The following is a 24,047-nucleotide window of genomic DNA, read 5'->3' as shown; positions in this document are numbered from 1 at the left end:
AGTGTCCCTCACTCTTAGGACTAAGACTGCTACAAAAAGGTGCTACAAATAGTCCTTTGAGCGACACAAAACGAAATATACACTATATGGACAAAAGTATTGGGACACCTGTGCATTCATTGCTTGTTTCTGTTTTTGCTGCGTATTGCTTTGATTAAATGCAGCGACAAGAGCATTAGTGAGGTCCAGTGGATGGTAATGGTGCTCCATCCAGTACCTTCAGGATGAGTTGGGGAGCTGGTTTGGGATGAGGTGGGATAGTGAGAACACTGCTCACTGCTAGCCCACGCCTATTCCTATTCAGTCCTATTCTATTGGCAGTACTTATCTAATAGGACTAGACAAGCTATATGTGTGTATGCGATTTCACATCTATGTCAGCAATGTATCCAACTTAGTAGCTGAATGCTTTCTTTGGAAGGGGTGTCCACAAACTTTTGGACATATAATAATATAATAATATATATATATATATATATATATATATATATATATATATATATATATATAGCATCGCTCAAAATGCCCTTTGTAGCCTTTTTTATTTTAGGAGTGTATGACAGTGTATCTGTTCATACTACAAAAAATCCCTCAAATCAATAATGCATATGTTCATAGAAAATAGTGACCGAGGTGCCTGAGAAAAGAACAGCCAAGGACTAGACTAGGAAGTTCTCATGTTGGTGTGTATCTGTGGCAGTGCTTATTGGAAGTGTGCGCTTGGAATGGCAGGGCTTTGGCCTGGTGATATAGCAGCTGTTTCCACGTCAAGGAGAAAGCATGGCTGACTGGAGTGAGGTTTGAGGTAGGGTAAACAAGTCCATCCGTGATTCGGTGCATAGGAAATGAAAATCGAAAAAGGATAAAAGTACAAACTGATCCTTCACAACTTTCCTACTGTAAATATCAAGACGCACAGATGGTCCAGGATTTATCCAGGAGTTGGACAGTTCGTAAACAAATAACCAGCTATAATTATCAAATCATTTCTTGTACCCCATTTTCCACCCAATTTGGAAGGCCAATTACCCAATCCCCATTCATATGAATGCCCCCAACACTAGGAAGGTGAAGACTAGCCCATCTCTCAGCCACCTCCTCTTCTCAAACTGCCAGCACGGCTCCCCAGCTGCAATACAACAGCTAACAGACGCCTGTGCTGACCAACATCCCATTAGAAGCGAAGTGGGGAGGAAGTGCCATCAACCCACCCTGGAGAAAGCAAGGCCAATTGTGCTCTCTCTGACTCGGGCTTGTTTTTTTGTTTTTTTTTTTGTTTTTTTTGGGGGGTTGGGGGGTGGGGGGGTGGGGGGGGTAACTGTGCGTTCCAGGCTGTAACCAAAGACTGGTCAGTAGTGTTTGTTCCACTGAAGTAAACGTGTTCCAGTAACAGTTAGATGAATGTAATGAATATAAGTAGAGATTTCACATAAATCATAAAGCATCATGCAGGGCTAAATCACTGCAGCTGAATCCAAATGGTCCGGAGTGAAGGTGAGGTCAAGGTGACGGATAGGAGACAGAAAGGTGGGGAAGGCACATCCCTTATTCATCAGTGGGGAACAGGTTAACCATCGTGGGACTTCTGACTGTAAGAAAAAAGGAGACAATGAGGCATCGGGTGCACAAAGCACATAAAACCTGCACTTGAGTGAAGGTAGAAATACCCTTTGTTGTCTACTGATATGTGTCATTGAGTTATATTATAAAAATACTTGCACAAGTAAAAGTATTAAGTTTTCTAGATATTGCTGGTATTGTTATTATGTATATTGTTTAATGTTTAGCTGCAAAATGAAGATTATAAAAGCATGGAAACGTTTCTGTATATTACAAATAGCACATTTTATGTTTTATTATGATTTATTTATTATTTTTTCATAATTATTCGATATATTTCTCGTGTTCATCATTCATGCAAACATTTATTTATGTAGACAGTCCAGTTTTCTTCCACTTCAGAGTGCAGTCTATTAAGTTTGCAAATACGTGAACAAATCCTCCAAGGTAAACTAACTCAAATCTATCATTTTTACACCCAATTTTGATTTATTTGTTGAATTTAACATAAAATGGACAAATCAAGATACAGGTTATTCTCCATATCCTTCATTTGTGCCACTTTTAAATGTACCTATTAGGTTAAATTAAGCAAATTAACAGTAATTGTGTATTAATGTGTTAATCTGATATGCATACATTACCAGTGATTTGACAAGGGGTGCCCAAGCTTTTGCATACTACTCTACCAAGTAGTTTCATTACTGCCCAGTACCTAGAAGTCATGTGACTGTAGTTGCAATTTAGAGCCTTGTGGTTCATAATATTAATGTTCATTAAATTACAGTTTATGAACAGATTCAAAGCATTCGAAGCATGTCTCTTTGAGATACACTAATGGCCACTGTAAATATTGTAAATTCAATATTGTGTATTCAGTACAGAATTAATCAGACTGTATAGTAAATATTCTGCACACTATATATTTTAGATGTATTTATTTATTTATTTATATACACAATTTGTAGATCTCACTACCCATTTTCATATCATATTCATTTATTGCTTTTACACTCTTGTATTATAGCACTACTGTACATGTATTTTTCATGCTACTATACTGACTGTATTTCATTGTACTTGTACTGTGCAATGACAAATCTGAATCAATCAATCAATCTATCTTATAAAATAAACATTAGCCAGCTTTCTCCATGTGACCTGTACACATCTGACAACACCTGGATATAAGTGAGATTAGACTGATCAGCAGGTTTTACCTTGTTAACTCCCCTGACTCATGTTAGGATCTGGACCTTAAGCAGGTGGTGCTTGCCCTGTGAGTGAGAAAAGGGGGGTTTGGGGGGTGTTTAGCATGTTTAGACGTCCGGGAGACTCGTCATTCTGCCGCAGGCAACTAATTATAATTTGTGCAATTTAAAGAAATAATTTGGCAAAAAAATGGAAACACCATGATTTAATACTGATCCCAGACGCCGTCGATCAGTCGACGTTTGGTATCTGACGTTTGCTTCTTTAGTTTACTAGAGGACATGCTAAGCTGATGTGGGTCACCAACACTGAACTTAAGTGTTGCCAATCTAGTCTCTATAATAAATATACAACATCTTAATTCATTTGCATAAAAAAGGCTATCAAAAGTACTAAGCTAGGTTTATACTGTGCAGGCCACAAATGACGCAACAGCAGGACTAGCGTGCGCCGCACTTTATTCAAAATAGACTAATGGACTCTATGAGAGCGTAGAGTTAATGCCTGTAATGCCTGTAGTGTTTGTGCAGGTTTGTGCGTGATTTATTCAAAAGTATAAGCTAAAACTGGAGCGGTCACTCGAAACGACCCCATTCACTTCTGCAGAGGTTAGTTTTAGATTCACAGTCTAAAGTAAGTCACACTGCCTTACCCATCTAACCCAGTGGGCTCAACCCTGGTGAGAATCGGAGGACCTTTTATATCACAGGGCCTATTTTATGGATTTTTCAGCAAGCTGACAAACACGCAGCACGTAGCTTGATTTAGGGGGCTTCTCGAACTGAGAAAAAGTCATGTACTGAGTCTCTTAATGAATCATGGGTGTGTTTGTTTTGGGCGCAACGTGCATTAATAAACCAATCAGCGTGTCGCTCGCCGTTCCCTTTAAGAGCCAGGTGCGGTCTGACTGACCTTGGCAGGTTGCTATTTCAGTGGTGTAAAGCGTGGGGGGGGTTTACGAGCGTTAGGCTGCACACACCTGTGTTGACAATTCACTGCCAAGATAGCAACGAACGTCTGACTGCTGACGAACGTCTGTCTAGGCTGTTTTCAGTCAGTGGAGCTCCTGCTATGTTTTCCGCTGCTGAGATACAAATACAGCAATACTCCAGAAACTGACCTGAACACCCCTCATTTGGAGACCACCGCGCCCATCAGCATAGAGATATTCACAAGCAGCGCTGCTGTTTAAACGACGCAGGTGGAAGGCGTGGAAATAGACTGTTAGTGGGGTGTAAGATAGCGATGAGCATCACAGCGCGCCTTGTGCAGGGTGTAAGGTAGAGCCCTTAGTGTTTACATCGCAACACACCTGATCCAGCTAACCAGCCAATTAACAAGCTCTTCCTGGGTTAAGGGTGGTGTGCAGGGCAGGAGGTCTGCCATGACCTGGGTTGGGAATCACTGTTTGCATAATTTATGAGATGTTTTGGGCTTGTATTTACGGATCCTGAGTCCAGCCGTTGTTAGCAACATTAGCCTAGCATCTCCTGTTGTAAACTAAAGAAGCGAACTTGATGTCTTGGCTGTGATAAATGCTACGCTGATTATACGCCAGACTACACCTTTAAGTTTAATCTGATAAAACCTGATTACCTTTTACCTGTCCTGTTGGCTTCTCGTCATTATCAGCAGCTGGGATGATCTTTCCAGTCATGGGAGATACGCCAAGAACCTTGGGTTTCTTCTCTGCCTTTGGGGCTCCTTCCAAGACAACTACAATGAATTCACGCTTAGATTCTGGGGCTGGGTCCTCCACATCAGCAGGAGATGCTGCTGTCTCAACTGGAGCCGTCGCCTCTGCAATCGCCTGACTTTCCTCTGCTGGCTCAGTTTCACTTGCTGGAACCTCCACAACTGGACTTACTGCAACCTCTTCAACGTCAGCTTCTGGAGCTTCCACAACAGAATTTTCTGCAACCACCTCTGGACTTTCCGTTCCTTGCTCTGCGACTACCACAGCCTCACCTTCTGGGACAGCTGGAACAATTTCTGGGACAGTTTCTGGGGGACTGGCTGCCTCCTCAACTGCTACTGGTTCTGCTGTTGGGGTAACTGGTGCCTCTTCAGCAACTGGTGTTTCTTCTACTGGTACATCAGGGGATTCTTCTGATGCTGGGGTAACTGGTACCTCCTCTGCTGCGGCGGGAACTGGGGATTCCTCTGGTGTTGGGGTAACTGGTACCTCTTCAGCAACTGGGGCAACAGGAACCTCTTCTTCTGTTGGGGTAAGTGGTACCTCTTCAGCAACTGGGGAAACTGAGATGTCCTCTGCTGTTGGGGTAAGTGGTACCTCTTCAGCAACTGGGGCAAGAGAGACGTCCTCTGCTGTTGGGGTAAGTGGTACCTCTTCAGCCACTGGGGCAACAGGAACCTCTTCTTCTGTTGGGGTAACTGGTACCTCTTCAGCAACTGGGGCAAGAGAGACATCCTCTGCTGTTGGGGTAAGTGGTGTCTCTTCTACTGCTGGGACCTCTGCAGGTGATTCCTCTGCAGTTGGGACAACTGCTGCCTCCTCAACTACTGGTGCAGCAGAGGGTTCCTCTGAAGTTGGGGCCACTGGAGCCTCTGCTGGCTTTTCTGGCTCTGCCTCCTTTAGCATAGGGATTTCTTCTTCCACTGTAAGAATCAAAGGCTTCTCCCCCACAGAAGCAGCAGCTAGCTCTGCATCTTCCTGGGCCACTGAAAGACAAAATCGACCAGCCAGGGGACAGGTTGAGTATTCCTTTTATGACTTTTTGAGGTACTGATAAGACTTAACACCTCTTCTGGATTCTAAAGATACTGAATGTCTTTAAGGGGAAGGAGCACTCGTTCTGAGATCATCATAATGACTTTAAATTCTCCAAAAATGAAATAAATAAACAAACCAAAGTCCTTAGGGACCCTGAGATGGTCCCGATTTTCCCCACTGATAACTGGTTTGAGAACCAAGATGGTACAAATCAGAAAGAGGTAGATGTCCACAGAACCATATGTCATTCTGAACTGCACCTCCTGCAAGACAGTCCCTAATCAATGTATAAATACAATGGCCAAGAGCAGCTTACTGACGGTTACTCATATCAAAATCGGCCAAAACATTAACACCACTGCATTATATTGAATAGGTTCAGCATGTGTCATCACAACAGATCTGAGTATTCGAGGCATGGACTCTACAAGACCTCTGAAGGTGTCCTGTGGTATCTGGCACCAAGCATTTAGCAGTAGATTCTTTAAGTCCTGTATGTTGTGAGGAGGGACTTCCATGGATTGCATCAATAAGCCCATTATAGGTGCCCAGTACTGACCACAGCATGCCAGGAACACCCCACAAGACCTGCTTGATGTTTTGGAGATGTTCTGACCCAGACTTCTAAATAAAGATAATCAATCATTGTTTTTACACTTAACCCGACAGTGGTGTTAATGTTATGGCATCCCAAGGACGCTAATGAAGAAAAGACTGGAGGAAAGCAGGAGAACGACAAAGGCAACGGTGTCTAAGCTTCCATGCATGTGTTTGCACTGGTCCCTCTGTAAAGGCTGGTGTATAGTGAATGGGTTAACTAACCAATATGCTCAAAGGATGAAATTCAGAAAGCATGTAACTCAGGTCCAGCATACAGTGGCATGCAAAGGTTGGGCCCCCCTGGTCAAGATGCCTGTTCATGTGAATAGTCAATAGAGGACATTATGCACCGACCTCTAAACGGCTTTTAAAGATTAGTGTATTAATTGTGTTCTGTGCAACTGTAAAGCGAAAAAAAAGGGACAAGGAGCATCATGCAAAAGTTTGGGCACTTCCAGGAGATTGAGGTCGGAGATGGAGAACCAAGGTCTCAGCCCTTAATTAGCCCTCTAGGGCTAAGAATTGTTCATCAGCCTCATTAGGAAAGGCCAGGTCATGTAAATTTTAAAGCTTTATAAATACTCTCACTCCTCAAACCCAGTCCCAACAATCAGCAGCCATGGGCTGCTCCAAGCAGCTGCTGAGAAGGTTTTTTTTTTTTTGGTTGGTTTCAGGTAGCACCGTCCTTAGTTTCTAATGTAATTAAGAAGAATGGTGGAGATCTGAGGTTAAGGTCTGGAAGACCAAAAACACCTTCTAAGAGAACTGCTCGTAGGATTGCTAGAACTTAAAAGCCCTGATTGGCTTCGTACGAACTACAAGAAGATCTAGCAGACTCTGGAGAGGTGGTGCACTGTTCTACTGTGCAGCGACACCTTTACGGACAAAGCCTTCTTCTTCATGGAAGAAGAAATGTAGAGATGTTTCTGAATCCTCACCACAAAGTTCAGAAAAGAACATCTAAACAAGCCTGATGCATTCATGAAGTTCAAACAGAACATTTTTAGTGAACATGAATTCACGCTTGGAGGATAAATAGAGCAGAATTTCATGTAAAGAACACCCCTCTGTTAAGCACGGGGTGTATCGCTCATGCTTTGGGTTGCGTTGCAGCCAGTGGCACAGGGAACATTTCACTGTATGTTTCACACATAACATATCTCAAAATCCACAATAGAGGCACAAGCTTATGACTACCGCCTAAACCTTCCATAGAGTGCAGAGAAACCCTTCTCCAAACTTTTTGGGACCTTTTGTAATTTGTGCAAAATATTGAAACTGCAATTATAACATTAATTATCTTCCAGATATCAGGTCATTTTTTTTACTTACTTCTATTCACAGTAACAGAAACCTGGACCACAGGGTGCCCATGCTTTTCCATGCCACTGTACATATAATATGACTTCAGCATTCCAGGCTCTACTGCCAAATATCACTGGGAAATACACACACCATTACCAAAAACACAGATCATTGATGCACTGTTGAATTTCTTCATAATAAAAAGCTACAAAAGTCCTGTAGTCTTCACAATCAATGTGCATATGCAGAAAGTGTGGCTTCCAATAAAACTTTGAGGATGACATTTCTGGAATGTCGAAATGTTTGTTAGAAAAAAAAAATAAAAAAAGTAAATATAAAAAAAGACCAAATTAAGAGAGAAACACTGAGCAAATTTTGAGTTTTTTGAGACTTTTATTAATGGCTGAAATTCCCTTGACCACACTTTAATTACACAACTAATTAGAAGCAATTTGAATGACCACACAAATACTTTTGTTCCTTGCTGGTAATAGAGTTCCTTTTCTAGTTCATTTATACAGAGGAATAATTTAGGCTCCATATATATATATTTATATTATTTTTTTTGTTAAATCAAAAATCAAAAAATAATAAATCACATCACATACACACAGCCAGTCGGCTCAAGCAAAGCTTCTCATGGCTCACAAAAGCAAAAGACCAACAGTTTTAGGGCACAGTTTCCTAACATGCTGGCGTGTCCCACCTGCGTGATATCTGGCAGAGAAGCTCCATTTATAAAAGGCCTTTACAGAATTTTACAGACAAAGCATTCTAGAGAAGCAGAGTGGCGTAACTCCAAACATATTCATGAATATTGCTGAATATTCATATGTCTGTGTCTGCATGCATTTTAGAAGAGGTAAGGCTAAAGGTTAGCAGTTACAAGAGGCTGGCTCAGGTTTGTAAACAGTGAGGCTGAGTAAGAGGTGCGTGAGAGGAAAGATCAGGTGAACAGGAATGGGTATGGAATTGCTGGGTGGGATTTTTGGTCACGTTCTACTATATAACAAGCATAATAAGCAGCAGCTTCACAGTGGTTTCTAAGAGGCTTGACATCAAGGAGGTCATGGCCATTACTTCCCTAACTGCAAGTATTGTCTCCATGTGTGGATGCTTTCCCTGAAATAAGTGTGATATGGTAATGATTAAATATCTTCTCAGTTTAGAAGAGAATTATATTAGATTTTATTATATATGCAGGAAATTGTTCTCTAATAATCTACTCTAAATGCGACTAAAACCAAAAGGTCTCAGACGTTTCCAGCAAACCCCAGGACTATCAACAAAACTGCAAAAAACGAAGAATGAAGCACCGACCACGAAAGGATGTTGTTTTAGTAAACGCCACGTAGCTTAAACCCCAGTGTCTCCCCAGCTCAATAAATAACTGCCAAACACACGAGACACCAGAAGAGCTAACGATACCCTGATGGGAAAGCTGAAGGTTTCTGAGATAACACCACAGTTAGGAAAGTGCTTGTTGCATCTAGCTCTACGCCTCCCATGGGTGTGGCTGCTGTTCTACGGCGGGTAGCGTGTCCACGTTAACACTTACAGGATAAGTCACCGAGTTATGGCAAGGTGTATCTGTTGACCGGCCTCTCTTTTTGACCAGGTTATGTTTGAGTATGTGTGCGTTTGTGGTTTGCTTTTGGTTGGTTGGTTGTATACGCTCATGTATCCTACGGCCGATCAGGCCTCTGTATCGGCAGCCTCTGCTGTCGGCTCCTCCTGTGAGGCTGGTGGCGTACCGTTGCTCTCGGCAGCGGGCTCCTCCGGGGCGGCGGCAGGAATCACGGGAGCTTCCAGCGCCTCTGCTGCGGCCTCCACCTCCTTCGCTATCTTCTCCACCTCCTCTGCCACTGCCGCCACCTCTTCCGCTGCCTCTGCAACCACCTCCGCCGTCTCGGCGACCACCTCTGCCGTCTCGGCCACGGCCTCCGCCACGGCCTCCACCACAGTCTCTACAGAGCCCGCCTCCTCTCCGTTAGCCTCTGCTGCAAGCTCCACAGGTCCCGCCTCCTCTCCGTTAGCCTCAGTTTCAGCCTCTGCTTCCACCTCCGCTGCTGCCTCAGACGCCTCCTCGACTTCCTCGGCGCCTTTTATTAAACAGAGACAGAAACTTTAAGAATTTTAAAAAACAAGAAAAACGTAGTTCACTTTCTCTTAAAGGAAGCTGAACCTCAGCATGCTCTAAAGCTCCACATCAACAAACAGTGTCTATTGCAGAGTCTCAACCCGATTACCAATTACAACTGTTATGAACTCTAGCATTCAAAAGTTTGGAGTCAGTGTTCAGAAGTTTGGGGCGCAATGTATTTAATAATATACCATAACCAGTTTGGAAGGGGTTGAGAGTTCGTATCCCGAGCTGTGCCGCTTTGCCATCACCAGCTGGAGCCCAAGAGAGCACAACTGGCTGCGCAGTTTCTTCCTGTTAGCTGCTCGGCGAGGCCACCTTGGCGATGGCATGCGTTATGTGCTTATCCTCTTAGTGTTGGGAGCATTGCTAGAGCAATGGGGAGTTACGACCAAACTGAAAATCTGTTTTTATTAATAAGGTAAAAAAGGGAAAGCTAAAAAAAGTCAAAGTTTACAAGAATTTGCAAAATGAGTCTTTCGCATTTGACCCCTCCGTGGTAATGAGGAAGGAGACAGCCTTCACTTCCCCCACCCCCAATTCTACCCGATTACCTGCTGGTAGGATTCGAATCGGTGACCTTCCAGTCTTAAGCTCACTTCTCTATTTTCTAACACATTCAGAAACAGTGGAAAAAAGGTCTAAACGTATTCTAATATAATCACACATCTGAATAGGTTACAAATATTTAATAGATTTAATATTTATATATAGCTATTATATAGGATGTGTCCAGAATAATGGACAGAGCTGTAACTGATTCTAAAATGACTGAGGAAGCTGTATGGCACTCATTTGCAGGTCAAAAATATTATTCCCGGGCCTCCTTGTACTTTTAAAAAGTGGATCCAACGTAAACGGATATTTACAGTAGATTATTTACCCTTTTCTTCAGTTTCAGTTCAGTACCACATTATTAAATTATCCACAATCGTTTCCGAGGAAATGCATCTTTCTATTTAGCAAATTTGCTGGACAGACAAAATCTGGGCTCCATTTAGGCTAAAAATAAAAATATATATAAATAAATAAAAAAGCGTGTAGTGTTCCTCACTTGGGATCCCCGATTTAACTCTTATGTTCTTGCGATATGAGTTTCTGCGATTTAGACATTATAGAACTCACAGAAATGATTTTTGGTCGCCTGCACTGGATGATGCTGACTGTCAGCGTGGTACCAAACTTCTGAATGCTGGAATTATACAGTAAGTGAAGTACACTGATTTACTAATAGTACAAACTCACACACTGAATATCTCTTATACACACACACACACACACACACACTTTTCTCAAAACCCACTGCAGGCAGCATGCAGAAAGCAAGAGTAAAGGAGGGGAAGAGGAAGGAGAAATAAAAGCAGAACAGGTGGGAAACCAGAGGAAGGAAGGAAGGAAGGAAGGAAGGAGGGAGGGTAGGTAGGTAGGTAGGTAGGTAGGTAAAGGGGGTGGGGGAAGTGGGGGGTTAAGGGGAAGGAACAGTAAGATGGTTGACCTTACCATCTCTTCAAAGCTACCATTACCAGTGACTCTGTAAAGTCCAAAACCAGAGAGACAGAACCAAGCGGGCTTTTTTGTTTTGTTATGCAAGTTTTTAATGAAACGAAGAGGGAAACAAGGCTTTTACACAGTTTCCCAGGTGGCTCTAAAGCAGAGCCGGTGAAGCATTAGGTTAAGAGGCGTCGGTTTCAGAAATGGGCCGAGGGACAGAGAAGAGAAGAGCAAAGAGTTTTTGGGGAGTGAGAATGACAGAGCAGTACAGAGAGCCGGACTCGGAGTGTTATTAGCAGTACTGGGCAGAGGGAAGAGAGAGACATCCAAAGAGTCCTGACTGAAGACTACGGGCGCCGAGTCTCGATCGCCTCGGTTAGTTAAAACTCTGGAAAGAGTCAGAACAGAGACAGAGTTAGAAAAAGGCAAGGAGAAGAATCAGATCAGCTCTTTCTGGGTTAATTTTAACATTTAAAAGATTTTATTAATTTATTTTTTACAGTTTTGGACACTCTATCATTTGCGCGTCTATAGAAGTACTATAGAAATCCACACTAATATACCTAGCGATAGCATTAGCACCACAGCAGCGTGTCTGTGTTATGATTGGCGGCAATTAATCACTAATGCTTACTTCCAAAGCACTCGAGTAAGCGGCTCTATATTAGAACCTCTGCAGCTAAGGGCTGGACATTTCTGTCATAAAGGGCCATCATTAAGTTCATATGTTAGCATGGCGGCGCAAATAATACACTATATGGACAAAAGTATTGGGACACCCTCTCATACATTGCTTCTTTTTAGAAATCTCATAAAAAAATAATAATAATAACAACAACAAAAAAAGAGTTTATCCAGCTTTTGTCCAGGGAAGAAGACCTTCTACTAGATTTTGGAGGAGCATTGCTATGAGGATTTCACTGCATTCAGCGAGAAGAATGCTAGTGAGGTCTGGATGTTGCATGATGGATCCCCACCTCACCTCATCATCCCCTACTGGTCCCAAAAGTACTGGATGGAGCACCACCATTCATCATTCCAGAGAACACAGTTCCTTCACTGCTCCACAGCTTAATGCTAGAGGGCTTTACACCCCTCTACTAGCCCATGCCTGGCATTATTAGGCAGCATGGTGCCGATAGGGTCATGATGTTGATCTGCCCCTGCAGAGAGTCCTATTCTATTGGCAGTACTTATTTTCTATAGGGACTAGACAAGCTGTGTGCATGTGCACTTGCACATCTGTGTCAGCAGTGGCTGTCAGAAACTCAGCAAATCCATTAGAAGGGGTGTCCACAAACATTTGTCCACAAAGTGCATCTCAAAGCTTGTGATTGTATTTGAACGGTCCTCCTCCTGAAAAGCCTGAATCTCGTGAAATCAGAGACGAACCTGTGGGTAATGGGGTGGGAATGTGCGTGAGGAGATTGACAGAACAAGACAAGGCGGTACAGACGGGTCATTAAGGTGAAGAGCCAATAGGAGTGAAGGAGGGCGGAGCCCTGTTCTGATTAACAGGAGCTCTGGCCAGGAGTAGCTACAGGCAGGAAGGGTAAGGCGTCAAGATACCTGGAGAGAAAACTCACCAACACAGACCACTGGCAAAAACACCATGCAACTTCACATCCCATTCAGTGCTGCACAGCGGATCGGTGGCTCCGAACCAGGAACTACTGCTCTAAATATTTGCTATTGAGCAAATTATGGGACTAAATATGGAAAATCTCGCAAAACAATACCCAAAGCTGTCTTCACCGATCAGCCATAACATTAAAACCACCTGCCTAATATGATGTATGTCTCCCTCATGTCTGACCTGTTGAGGCATGGACTCCACAAGACCTCTGAAGGTGTCCTGTGATATCCGGCACCAAGATGTTAGCAGCAGGTCCTGTACCTCGTGAGGTGGAACCTCCATGGATCGCATCAATGAGCCTTTGGTGTCCATGCCTCCGCCACCACCGACTTTTGGTAGGTATTCTGATGTCAGCTAGACTTGAACTACTCTAGCCACTGTTAGCTAGCTGCTAACTAGCTATTGGACCTGTTGGACATTTGTTATGCCCTCGTCTGACCCATAACTAACCTATAAGAACTCAGAAGAACATCCCTGAAAGCCTGTCTGTCAGTGCCTCATTCTCAGCTGGCCACCAAAAGGCCACCAAAAATGACCTTCGGACCCTGCTGAAGCTAATTCTATTAGGACATGCAGGCTTTATATTCTGCTCAGCCGAACAGAGAAACTTTATGATATTTAACATTAATCAGAACAGGGTGGCCATGTGCTCAGGTGATTTACCATGATGTGCCGTGTTCTGCAGTGTTCTGCAGTGTTCAGCTGAACGGACGTCATGCAATGGGCTGGGCTTCACTCACTCACTCAGAGTGGGTGTGAGTACTGAAACATGGATTTTGACTTTATGGTGAGGTCTACAGTGAGAAATGGCTCCTATCCCAGGTGTATATGGAACTGGGCTGTGTAGTTCTAATTTTCAGGTTCACACATTAGCAGCACATTAGTTCAGTGAGTGCAGAGACAGATGTTAGCAGAGTTTCAAAGAACAGAGAAAACTGTAGTATAATCATTTGGATACTCACTGTCACCTCCATCCTGGCCTAAACAGAGAAAAACACAACGGTAAACAGGCATTATAATAAAGCCTTAATTAGAAAAATGCATCAGTAAATATCTGAAACACAGAACCCGAGGTTCAGACCCAAACCCGTTCAGACTAACCGCCGTTAGTCAGTTGTCCCCTACTCTAACCGCCGTTAGTCAGACGTCCCCTACTCTAACCGCCGTTAGTCAGACGTCCCCTACTCTAACCGCCGTTAGTCGGAAGTCCCCTACTCTAACCGCCGTTAGTCAGACGTCCCCTACTCTAACCGCCGTTAGTCAGACGTCCCCTACTCTAACCGCCGTTAGTCAGACGTCCCCTACTCTAACCGCCGTTAGTCAGACGTCCCCTACTCTAACCGCCGTTAGTCAGACGTCCCCTACTCTAACCGCCGTTAGTCAGACGTCCCCTACTCTAACCGCCGTTAGTCAGACGTCCCCTACTCTAACCGCCGTTTGTTCAGACGTCCCCTACTCTAACCGCCGTTAGTCAGACGTCCCCTACTCTAACCGCCGTTAGTCAGACGTCCCCTACTCTAACCGCCGTTAGTCAGACGTCCCCTACTCTAACCGCCGTTAGTCAGAAGTCCCCTACTCTAACCGCCGTTAGTCAGACGTCCCCTACTCTAACCGCCGTTAGTCAGACGTCCCCTACTCTAACCGCCGTTAGTCAGACGTCCCCTACTCTAACCGCCGTTTGTTCAGACGTCCCCTACTCTAACCGCCGTTAGTCAGACGTCCCCTACTCTAACCGCCGTTAGTCAGACGTCCCCTACTCTAACCGCCGTTAGTCAGACGTCCCCTACTCTAACCGCCGTTAGTCAGAAGTCCCCTACTCTAACCGCCGTTAGTCAGACGTCCCCTACTCTAACCGCCGTTAGTCAGTTGTCCCCTACTCTAACCGCCGTTAGTCAGACGTCCCCTACTCTAACCGCCGTTAGTCAGACGCCCCCTACTCTAACCGCCGTTAGTCAGACGTCCCTTACTCTAACCGCCGTTAGTCAGACGTCCCCTACTCTAGCTGACATTAGGTGAATATGAATAACTCCAGCTGATATTTTCCCTTTAGTCCACGTTTAACGTGGTATTTCGTCCTCTGATCCTGCAGGGACGGCGTTAGGAGCTCAGATAAGGCCCTGTCTGGTGAGAAACCCTTCACAAACTCACTCAGCTCCGTTTTCAGGTGTTTGGACACTGGGCTATAAATACACACACTGCTGGATACAGAATGTGACCTTTTACCTAATCCTCCTCAGGCAGCACTCAAGTGTCTGCCATCATGGTAACTGATTTACTAGCTGACTAGTTCGGTCACCCGCATTTAACGCACCAAGATGTCAAACCATTCCAAACGGGAACGCTGTCCCAGGGTGGGTTGGAGAGCTGTGTTACTGAGAGTGAGGTAGACTTACTCTTCGGTGGCCATTGCTTGGGCTTCCAGTCATCCTTGGGCCGGGCCTCGATATTTGCAATGCGGTCAGTAAAGCGGGCGCTGTCGGACGTCACAGTACTGTAGGCCTAATTTATAAAACAAAATAAACAAACCATCAATAAATAATTCATAAAATCGGCTTATTTTTCCCTGCAGGGACGAATTAATGCTGAAGTAGCAGAAGGACTCACATATGTCAGAGCTCCGGCGAAGGCGCCGCCACACAGGACTACATACAGGATATTTTCGCCCGAGCCGCCTGGAACTGATGACATGGGCCTCCGAGGAACGACTGTACAGAAAAAAGAAAAAAAAACACAGAGGAAATAAATTTAGACAACTTTATTTTTTATTAATTATAAAATACTATTTAAATAATTACATTCGTAAATTAATAATAAATAATGTATATTTATTATAGTATATATATATATATATAGTAATGTCTAAGCTTGGAGGCATCCTTTGATTTATTGGTCTATTCTAACTAGCTAAGGCTTTTCTTGGGTAAATAGCAAAGCACTTTGTAAGTCACTCTGGATAAGAGCGTCTGCTAAATACCGTAAATGTAAATGTAATGTAAATATATATTAATAAATAATTTAATTAATATGATGAATATCACTTTGACCAGTTGCAGATGATCCGCCAAAATATTAGATATTGGACACATGATACTTTAGATGCTAGGCTAACGCTGGAATTCAACTCAGTCACCAACCTCGTCTCTTTAAATACGAGGAAAAGGTCTTTAGACACAAACAATAATGCTCAAATCTGATGCAAATCTTATTTTATTTTATTTTTTAATACATTTTTTATCAAATTTTCCTCCAAATTCCTGCCAACTAACCCACCCGTTCATACCTCCCTCTGATACATGTGAATCCAGCCCCTGTCTGGCACTGCAGGGCAACCAAAACGCTCTGAGGAAGGCAAAGCACCAGGTCCCCAGCACCACCACTTCAGCTAACAGATGCCTGTGCCGGCCAATATTGCTTTAAGAGGGATGAGGGACAGCACCATCTACCCACCCGGAGAGAGCACGGCCAATTGTGCTCTCTCAGGCTCCGGACGCTGATGGCAGAGAGGCACGGCTCTGGATTCAAACTCGCGACCCCCGCCCAGATCATAAAGAAGTAGCACTACATCACTTTACATTTCAATTTTAAAACAAAAACAAATAATAAAGTAAGTCATTATATTTGCATACCAAGTCCATGTTGTTGAGACCATAGCTGATGGTGATCACTTACTGTCTCAATATTTAGACTTAGCCTCTTAGCTTCTCTACTTACTAATGTTCAGTCTTTTGCCCTGTGTACTGAAATTCTGACATCCAAAATAGTGACTCTCATCAAAAGGCACTTATATGTAACTGTCTTTAAATAATACTTAAAAAAATACCTAATAATACTTAATATTTTAACTAAAAATATTAGAATACATCAAAATATTGATAAATATGTACTTTATTTTCTTAAACCACAACTGAGAACCATAAAGGACAATTTGTCAAGCTTTTAGAGACAAATGAATTTAGTAATTTTTTAATTAAAAAGCAGAATTTAATAAAATCCCAGCATATCTTTCATTTTAAACACCTTTCAGTAAAGCCTCGACTCTTCTGACCCCAGGAGGACGTCCGTTTCCACCGTCCTCTTCACTTACACTAATTCCATCCGAGCCCAACCCTAAGGTCAGAAGTTCTGTTTACTACAGAAGCAGCTTGGACTCGTGTCCGCCTCGGCTCTGCACGCGCAGACCTGCAGCGTCCTTATCAGACCCGTCCTCCCTGAGCAAATCCACGGCTGTGGTCAAACGGTCACAGAATGATCAAGGGACCAGAAAATCAACGTGAGGACTGGACTGTACTGTACTCCACAGGACGGTTCCTCTAGAGGACAATAAAAGAAATGGTGCTTATCTTCTCACTCGTAATCCGGTCAGTCACAGAGCTCCAGACACTACGGTGTTATTTATACCGGCTAATCTGCTAATCTGGTTTAGGAGTCAAACAGTACAGAGAGAGTGAGCGTGCAGTAGAGCCACAGCGCTGCGTCACTAATCACACCGGGTTTCTTAGGGGAGATGGGTGGAGAAGCTGAGTACAAGTACCATAAGTACCATAAGTACCATAAGTACCACTTTCACTTGTGTTAGTAAAGCACTGGTAACACATTAGCATACTGTATGAGGTGTTACTACACTGTACTAGTGCTATTACTACTGTACATTACCCCATTATTACTTTACTACCTCACTGGACTCAATATTTATTGCACACTGCATAATTTGCACACTACCCCTAATTTATTTATTATTCTCCGTCTGTACTGTGTTGTACTGTATCTGTCTGCACTGACAATAAAACCCACTTGACTTGACTTACTTATTTATGTGCTGGCATCCATAATTTTATTTGTATAAACTATATAATACAATATATTAATCTGTGCAATATAATTTATTATAGCCATTTTTAAATACAATAAAAATAATTAAAAAAAAGACATTTACTTGTACGTTGACATTCGTTGAAAACCTTTTCTATTCTATGTTATTATACAACATTCAATTCACACATGCATTGAAGGGTCAACAACTGCAAAACTGTCCTAATTCTTCATATCTAATCCATACAGAATTCCTCTCCTACCTGTACTACTATTAATTATGATAAAAGTCAAGTCAAGATGTGCAAAGCAAAATAAATAAATAAATGGTGTTAAAATAATTAGGATTAAACTGTTATAATGGTTTAAAGTAAAAAAAAATCTTGCCTATTATTTATATTAATTTATATTTATTCTGCATAATTATAATCAACATCTATAACTACATTAATACACTGTTTATCTTAATATCCATAAAGGTGACCTGCAATCATTAGAAGAGCTAGATAACTAGAACCATGACAACTGATCAAAAATGATGTTTTAGTCAAATTAATTGAAGAAATGCCTGGATAATAATGTTTTAATAACGTTTTTAACCACTGACAGTGCAGTACATGGGTGGGTGTGTGTGCAGGGGGGGCTTCTTTAAGCTCTTATCAGCTCTCTCCTGGCTCTTAACCAGCATTAACACACTACTATGCAACTTACTACTCCTACATTTGTGCAGTGTGTAGAGCCAGTTATTAAATACTGTGTATGAGCGGCCATGGCCCTGAACCACAGCCGGCCTGGGCTCTACAGAGAGACGCCCAGCCAGGCCCAGCCAGGCCCAGCCAGACACAGCCAGACACAGCCAGACACAGCCAGGCCCAGCCAGGCCCAGCCAGGCCCAGCCAGACACAGCTGATCAGGAATGCACTAGATAGAAAAATACATATACTCATCAAAACACACACACACACACACACACACACACACACACACACACACACTGCTGTGCACGTTCACCAGCACGTGAATGACAGAGGAACCAGTTTCCTCGCCCTCCTCCTCCTCCTCCCCCCCCCCCTCCCCACTCCCCCCTCCTCCTCCTCCCCCCCCCCCCACTCCCCCTCCACTCCCTCCTCCTCCTCCCCCTCCACTCCCCCCTCCCCCTCCTCTCCCTCCACTCCCCCCTCCCCTCCCCCCTCCCCCTCCTCTCCCTCCACTCCCCCCTCCCCTCCCCCTCCACTCCCCCCTCCCCCTCCTCTCCCTCCACTCCCCCCTCCCCTCCCCCTCCACTCCCCCCTCCTCCTCCTCCCCCCCCTCCACTGAAGGTCACACATTAAAAGTCCTGTCGGCATTCCTGAACGCAAACGCCCCCAAATCCACAATATGAGTCCCGCTCGCCCCGCCCCCCATCCACTATTACGCAACCTTATCTTTCATAATCGTGTATAAATGATTTAATCTTAATTAAAAAGCCAAAAGTCGAGTTAACACACTTTTAAACTGCAGCTAAACCAATGTCAAAGGGTCGAAGTCTGAGGAAACGCACAGGAGTCCAGGTGTGTGTGGAGTGTGTGTGGAGTGTGTGTGTGAGCCCATGTGCTCGGTTTGTACATGGTGTACTGGAGCTCAGGTCTGGTGTCGTGCAGCCCACAGAAGAAAGCATCTGACCTTCACTCCCCTTAAAACACACACTAGCCTGCTGTCTGATTGGGAATTCTCCGGTCCACCTTAAATGCTGCAGCGGTTTACATGCGGGCAGCGCGGCACCGCAGCGGAGCTACTGCAGCGCTTAAGGTGGACTGGATAATTCCGAGAAAGAAGCCACTTCCAGCCGAATTTTTCACTTATACCGACTCAAACTGCTATTTACTATTTTCTAAACATCACAGAAATGGTATGAACTTACGTAAAGGTGTGTGAATATTTTTTATTAATTAAAAACTAATCGTTAAGTGAGTGATTTAGCTAGCCTCGCGCTCCGGGTCACTGCTGCCGGCCCTACTGTCCGTTAGTGTAGCTAATGTGTACCAGCGAAACCCGATCCTCACCGGCTCCGTTCAGGCTGGACCGAACCGCGAGGGCCTGATGGACCGCACACCGCCGCCACGCTGCTCTGACCGCGAACATCCTGACACACACACGCCGGGGAGACTGAAGCACGCCGGGCCTGAGACTGACTGACTGAGCCCGGAGACACACACGGAGGGGGCGTGAGGGCGCTGCAGCCGCACTGAGGAGATTTACAGCGCGGCGGCGCGCCTTTCAAAATAAAAGTCCCGACGCGACTGAAGTAGCGTTGCTACTGCTTCTGCTACTGCCACTATAAAAGTCTTCTGATAATTATTTAAAATTAAAATTATAATAATAATAATTAGCTATAGTTATTTACCATACATATTCAACTTTTTTGGTGTATGTTTTTTTAGGGGTATAAGGGTGCAGGTATTTGTCAATGTACATTGTACAATGTACAGCAAAATGTGCCCTCCGCATTTGACCCATCTGTGGTGGTGAACACACTCACACACACACACAGACACACACAGTAGTGAAATAGGGTCAGTAAGCGCGCACACACACACACACCCCTAGAGCGTTGGGCACCCAGGGCGCAGAGAGAGGGTGAAGGGCCTTGCTCAAGTGCCCAACAGTGGCCGCTCGAACCCACAACCCTGTCATCAATAGCCCGGAGCTCTAATGATATGATATGTAGGACATTGGTATATAAAAACCTAAATATAAAACCAAAAGTGAACTGAATACTATCTGTAATGATGTGAAATAATTAATAAATTATAATTACTATATAAAAACTATCAACTTTTGCAGACTGGTTACCAGAATTTCCAAAATAAGAACAGCGTACCAGTAACATTGTGAGAAAAGGTCAGTCATTTTCTGTACAGCATATAATTTCAGCAACCCATGACTGAATGAGCGCCACTGAACAAGGCTACAAGTCGTGCGAGTGCACCTCACCACCACGGATGGCTTGAAAATCTGTTGAGTGAGAACACTAGTGGGTGTAAATATTATAATTATATGTATTAAATTACAGTGACAGACAATAATGGATCACTTTCCAATCCACTGATGTATTAAGAACCATGACTTTGTATAGCTGTGCACCAAACACCTCATGCTATACCTGTATGGTATTACAGTGATCTAAGGTCAGGTCTCATTAGTCCCATTCTGTGCTATTTAAAAGGCTGTTTCTCTGAGAAATGTAATAAACCTGAGGGTCTGCAGGACTGCCTCCTCTACAGGATGCCTCTGGGTGTGTCCTTCAACTGTCCCAACTATCAGTGTTCCACATACAGCGCACAATGGCAACAACACTCAATGTGCAAACATTTCCAGAAGAAAGGGTCTGCAGAAAGGGATTGAACAGGAAGCGTGTTTAATATATAACAATCTTTATTTTACATCAGAGAGATTATCCAAGAGAAGTGGACTGCACAGACAGAAGGAACACAAGCATGGCAGACTATCCAGAGAGGATGGAAATGTGTCCTGTGGAGAGATAAGGGGGGAAAGCGATGAATAAACACATACAGCGTTACTGCAAGTCTTACATGGATTTAATTAGCATGCAATGTTAAGCACGACATAGTGAGTAATTGCAAACATTAATTGCATGTACATCAGATATTTTACTGCTTATGTTGTGCTGTTTATATAATCCATACAGGTTGCTTTATCAGTGCAGATACATCACACAACATACAGCTCATACTGTGCCCAGGTAACAATGCTTAAACTAAGACCCACCACTGTAGTGGTTGGTGTGGCGCAACAGATAACACCACCACCTACCATTGCGTTACAACAACACCATGTGGGAGACCAGGGTTCGATTCCCGGTCTGGGTGACTATGCTGCGCTACACCAATAAGAGTCCCTGGGCAAGACTCCTAACACTACATTGGCCCACCTCTGTAATACGAGTTACCTTGTAAGTCGCTCTGGATAAGAGCGTCTGCTAAATGCCATAAATGTAAATGTAAATGTAAACACCACTCTCTCAGATTTCAGTCGGTTATTGCCATCAACAGCCACAGCAAAGAGTGATGCTTACATGTTGTGAGGAATTACTCCAGTCCATTTCTTTTCTTGTATTCCGCCACATCAGTGCTGTGCTGTTTGAAGAGCTAAGGGGACACAGAACAGGCATACACAGGTCATCAGTCGTGATCTAGAAGCTCTCATGAATGTTATAGATAATCACAGAAATATTCATCAAATATACTGTGAGCAATTTAGAGCAGTGATTCATTGTGAGAGTGGTATTACCAGTGCCCACAGGAACACTGTGCTTCCAAACGTCAGTCCCACGCGCAGGAAGTTTGGTTTCGATGTATCTGGCTTAAACGCAGTGAACATATTCCTGCTAGCAACTGTAAACAAAGAAAAGACACATTTTAAATTCAAGAGAAGACTGACATGAATATAAAACAGCATTAATCAATATCATTACGTATTAATTAAAGTCATTAATTAACTATTTAATGCAGCTGTGGCCTAAAAAGTTAGAAAAGGGGGGCTCGGGACTAGGTGGTCACTGGTTCGAGCCAGCATCCATGGCTGAGGTGCCTTAGAGCAAGAGCTCACGAGGTGACGAGGTGCCAGCTGACCGTTCTGGGTCTCGCACTGCCTTAATGCCCAACTGTAAATACGGGTGTCTTCACTCTCACGGTTGGGAGTACACGGCAGTAAAACGCTTAATCTTAGGCATTGTGTTCAGGACCTGGCAGACAGCCGTAAAGTATGTAATTTAATGCATCAGATAATATCTAATATCTAATCTGTTGGGCCCTTGAGCAAGGCCCTTTACCCTCTCTGCTCCCCGGGCGCAGGAGTTGGCTGCCCACCGCTCTGGGTGTGTGTGTGTGTGTGTGTGTGTGTACTCACTGCCCCTAACACATGTGTGTGTGTGTGTGTGTGTACTCACTGCCCCTAACACATGTGTGTGTGTGTGTGAGTGTGTGTTCACTACCAGATGGGTTAAATGCAGAGGACAGTGTACAGCGACAAATACGTGCACCTTTACCTTTACACCTAATCTAATACGATATTAATCCAAACATCTAATAATACCTAGAAATACAACAGTAACACATAATTAACATGTAATAAAACAGAATTCTGTAGTACATTAATTACTGTAATTATTACTATCTAGGAACCATTTCTAAGAGAATAAAACAACAGACTACTAAAATAAGATGTTTGTAAAAGGTTTGCATGAAATAGCAACAATGAAAATTAATGTTGATCATAGTAAAATATCATTTATAATCATAACATTTAGAAAACAATATTACAATATTGAATTATCAAAAATAATATTTAGGAAAAATAGAAAAATAATATTAAAGACACTTAAACCATTCCTTCAATTTAATGAGCTAGTCTTTTATAGTTTATAGGTGGGGTTTTATAGGTTTATAGGAGTATTATTTATTAATTTGAGAGACCCCTCACGATATCCTCCTCCACCAGCTAGCCAGGAGAAGCTAAGGTCAGCGGCTCAGGCCTGCCTGGTTAGCGATGCGCTAGCTGGATAAAAATGCCCACAGTATAACATCCGTCGCCTGCAGACACGGAAAGACAGTCTGCCCCAGTAGTAGAGACCCAGTACTCACTCCTGCTCACTGCTGCAGTCTGTAATAATAAGCGACCTCCCGGCATTTTAACGCGATTCAACGACTTTAGCACAAACAAGCGCGTCCACCGCGGTGCAGCTCAACGTGATAGGTGTTTGATTATCTGGCCCGATTTGTCCTCCTAGTAAACTGCGCGCAGTCAGAGCAATCGATCGACAACAATAGCTAGTTGGCATTGGGTCGAAAAATGAAATCGATTAATTATCAGCTATTAAATTTACACGATAATATAAGTCCAAATATTTACAGATTTTATATGTACTACTAATAAAATAATATTAAAGAGAATGCAGTGCGGTCTTACGGTGAGATATATAATTATCAATCAGTGCATCACTGTGTAAATTTGTGTGTATATTTTAATTTTTTTAGTTGTGTTATTTATTGTATGTTTAAGCACCTTAAGGATTGCTGCTGAATTTCGTTGTACATTGTGCAATGACAATAAAAGTATCGTATCGTAATTATAATAATTACAAATAATGTTTATTGTGTGCAGCCACATGCTAAATAGCATTATATTACATCCAGGATTTTTTGCATTTACATAGCTACATCAACCATTAGGCATTAAGTCTTTTAACACGGGGCTTTTATTATATTATATATTTATGCGGAGTATTGCGCAATAACTTTATTACCTAGCTAAGAAAGATGCTTTTCCTTATCTAAGCTAAATAATAATCAGCAGAATATTTCTAAATGTGCTTCTAACTTTTAATTTTGGTTCTGACGTGATTGCGACTACATGCTCAGATGAGCAGTATTCCGGTTCTGCAGGTGCGGCTGTATTATGGTCATAAATAAATGCCCCCTGCATGCTCAGATGAGCAGTATTTTATATTTTATAAACAGTAGTTTTACTTTACGTAGTTTAATTATCAGCAGATATCC

At 43.1% G+C, this 24,047-nt stretch overlaps 2 protein-coding genes across 4 annotated transcripts; both read right to left on the bottom strand.

Annotated features, from left to right (window-relative positions):
• Positions 1-1,303: 1,303 nt before the first annotated feature.
• On the bottom strand, positions 1,304-19,724 carry mgarpa (mitochondria localized glutamic acid rich protein a). Of its 3 annotated transcripts, none has more exons than XM_072663491.1 (8): positions 19,533-19,724; positions 15,286-15,386; positions 15,075-15,180; positions 13,644-13,661; positions 9,166-9,513; positions 4,369-5,454; positions 2,781-2,837; positions 1,304-1,589 (listed from the first exon to the last, which is right to left on the bottom strand). In XM_072663491.1, the coding sequence occupies exons 1-7, from the start codon at positions 19,609-19,611 to the stop codon at positions 2,818-2,820; spliced, it is 1,758 nt and encodes a 585-aa protein (XP_072519592.1). In that variant the 5' UTR covers positions 19,612-19,724; the 3' UTR covers positions 1,304-1,589; positions 2,781-2,817. The 3 variants fall into 3 exon arrangements, with proteins under 3 accessions (XP_072519592.1, XP_072519591.1, XP_072519593.1); XM_072663490.1 differs by having other exon boundaries at positions 4,376-5,454; XM_072663492.1 differs by lacking the exons at positions 1,304-1,589; positions 2,781-2,837; positions 4,369-5,454; positions 9,166-9,513 and adding an exon at positions 11,125-11,433 and having other exon boundaries at positions 19,533-19,710.
• Positions 19,725-20,886: 1,162 nt separating this feature from the next.
• Positions 20,887-23,266, bottom strand: ndufc1 (NADH:ubiquinone oxidoreductase subunit C1). Its single transcript, XM_072663802.1, has 4 exons — positions 23,133-23,266; positions 21,781-21,884; positions 21,566-21,638; positions 20,887-21,000 (listed from the first exon to the last, which is right to left on the bottom strand). The coding sequence occupies exons 1-3, from the start codon at positions 23,176-23,178 to the stop codon at positions 21,579-21,581; spliced, it is 210 nt and encodes a 69-aa protein (XP_072519903.1). The 5' UTR covers positions 23,179-23,266; the 3' UTR covers positions 20,887-21,000; positions 21,566-21,578.
• Positions 23,267-24,047: the final 781 nt, after the last annotated feature.

Source organism: Salminus brasiliensis, chromosome 19 (genome assembly GCF_030463535.1).
Source record: "Salminus brasiliensis chromosome 19, fSalBra1.hap2, whole genome shotgun sequence".
Classification (NCBI taxonomy): domain Eukaryota; kingdom Metazoa; phylum Chordata; class Actinopteri; order Characiformes; family Bryconidae; genus Salminus; species Salminus brasiliensis.
This window is presented reverse-complemented; position numbering and strand designations above follow the sequence as displayed.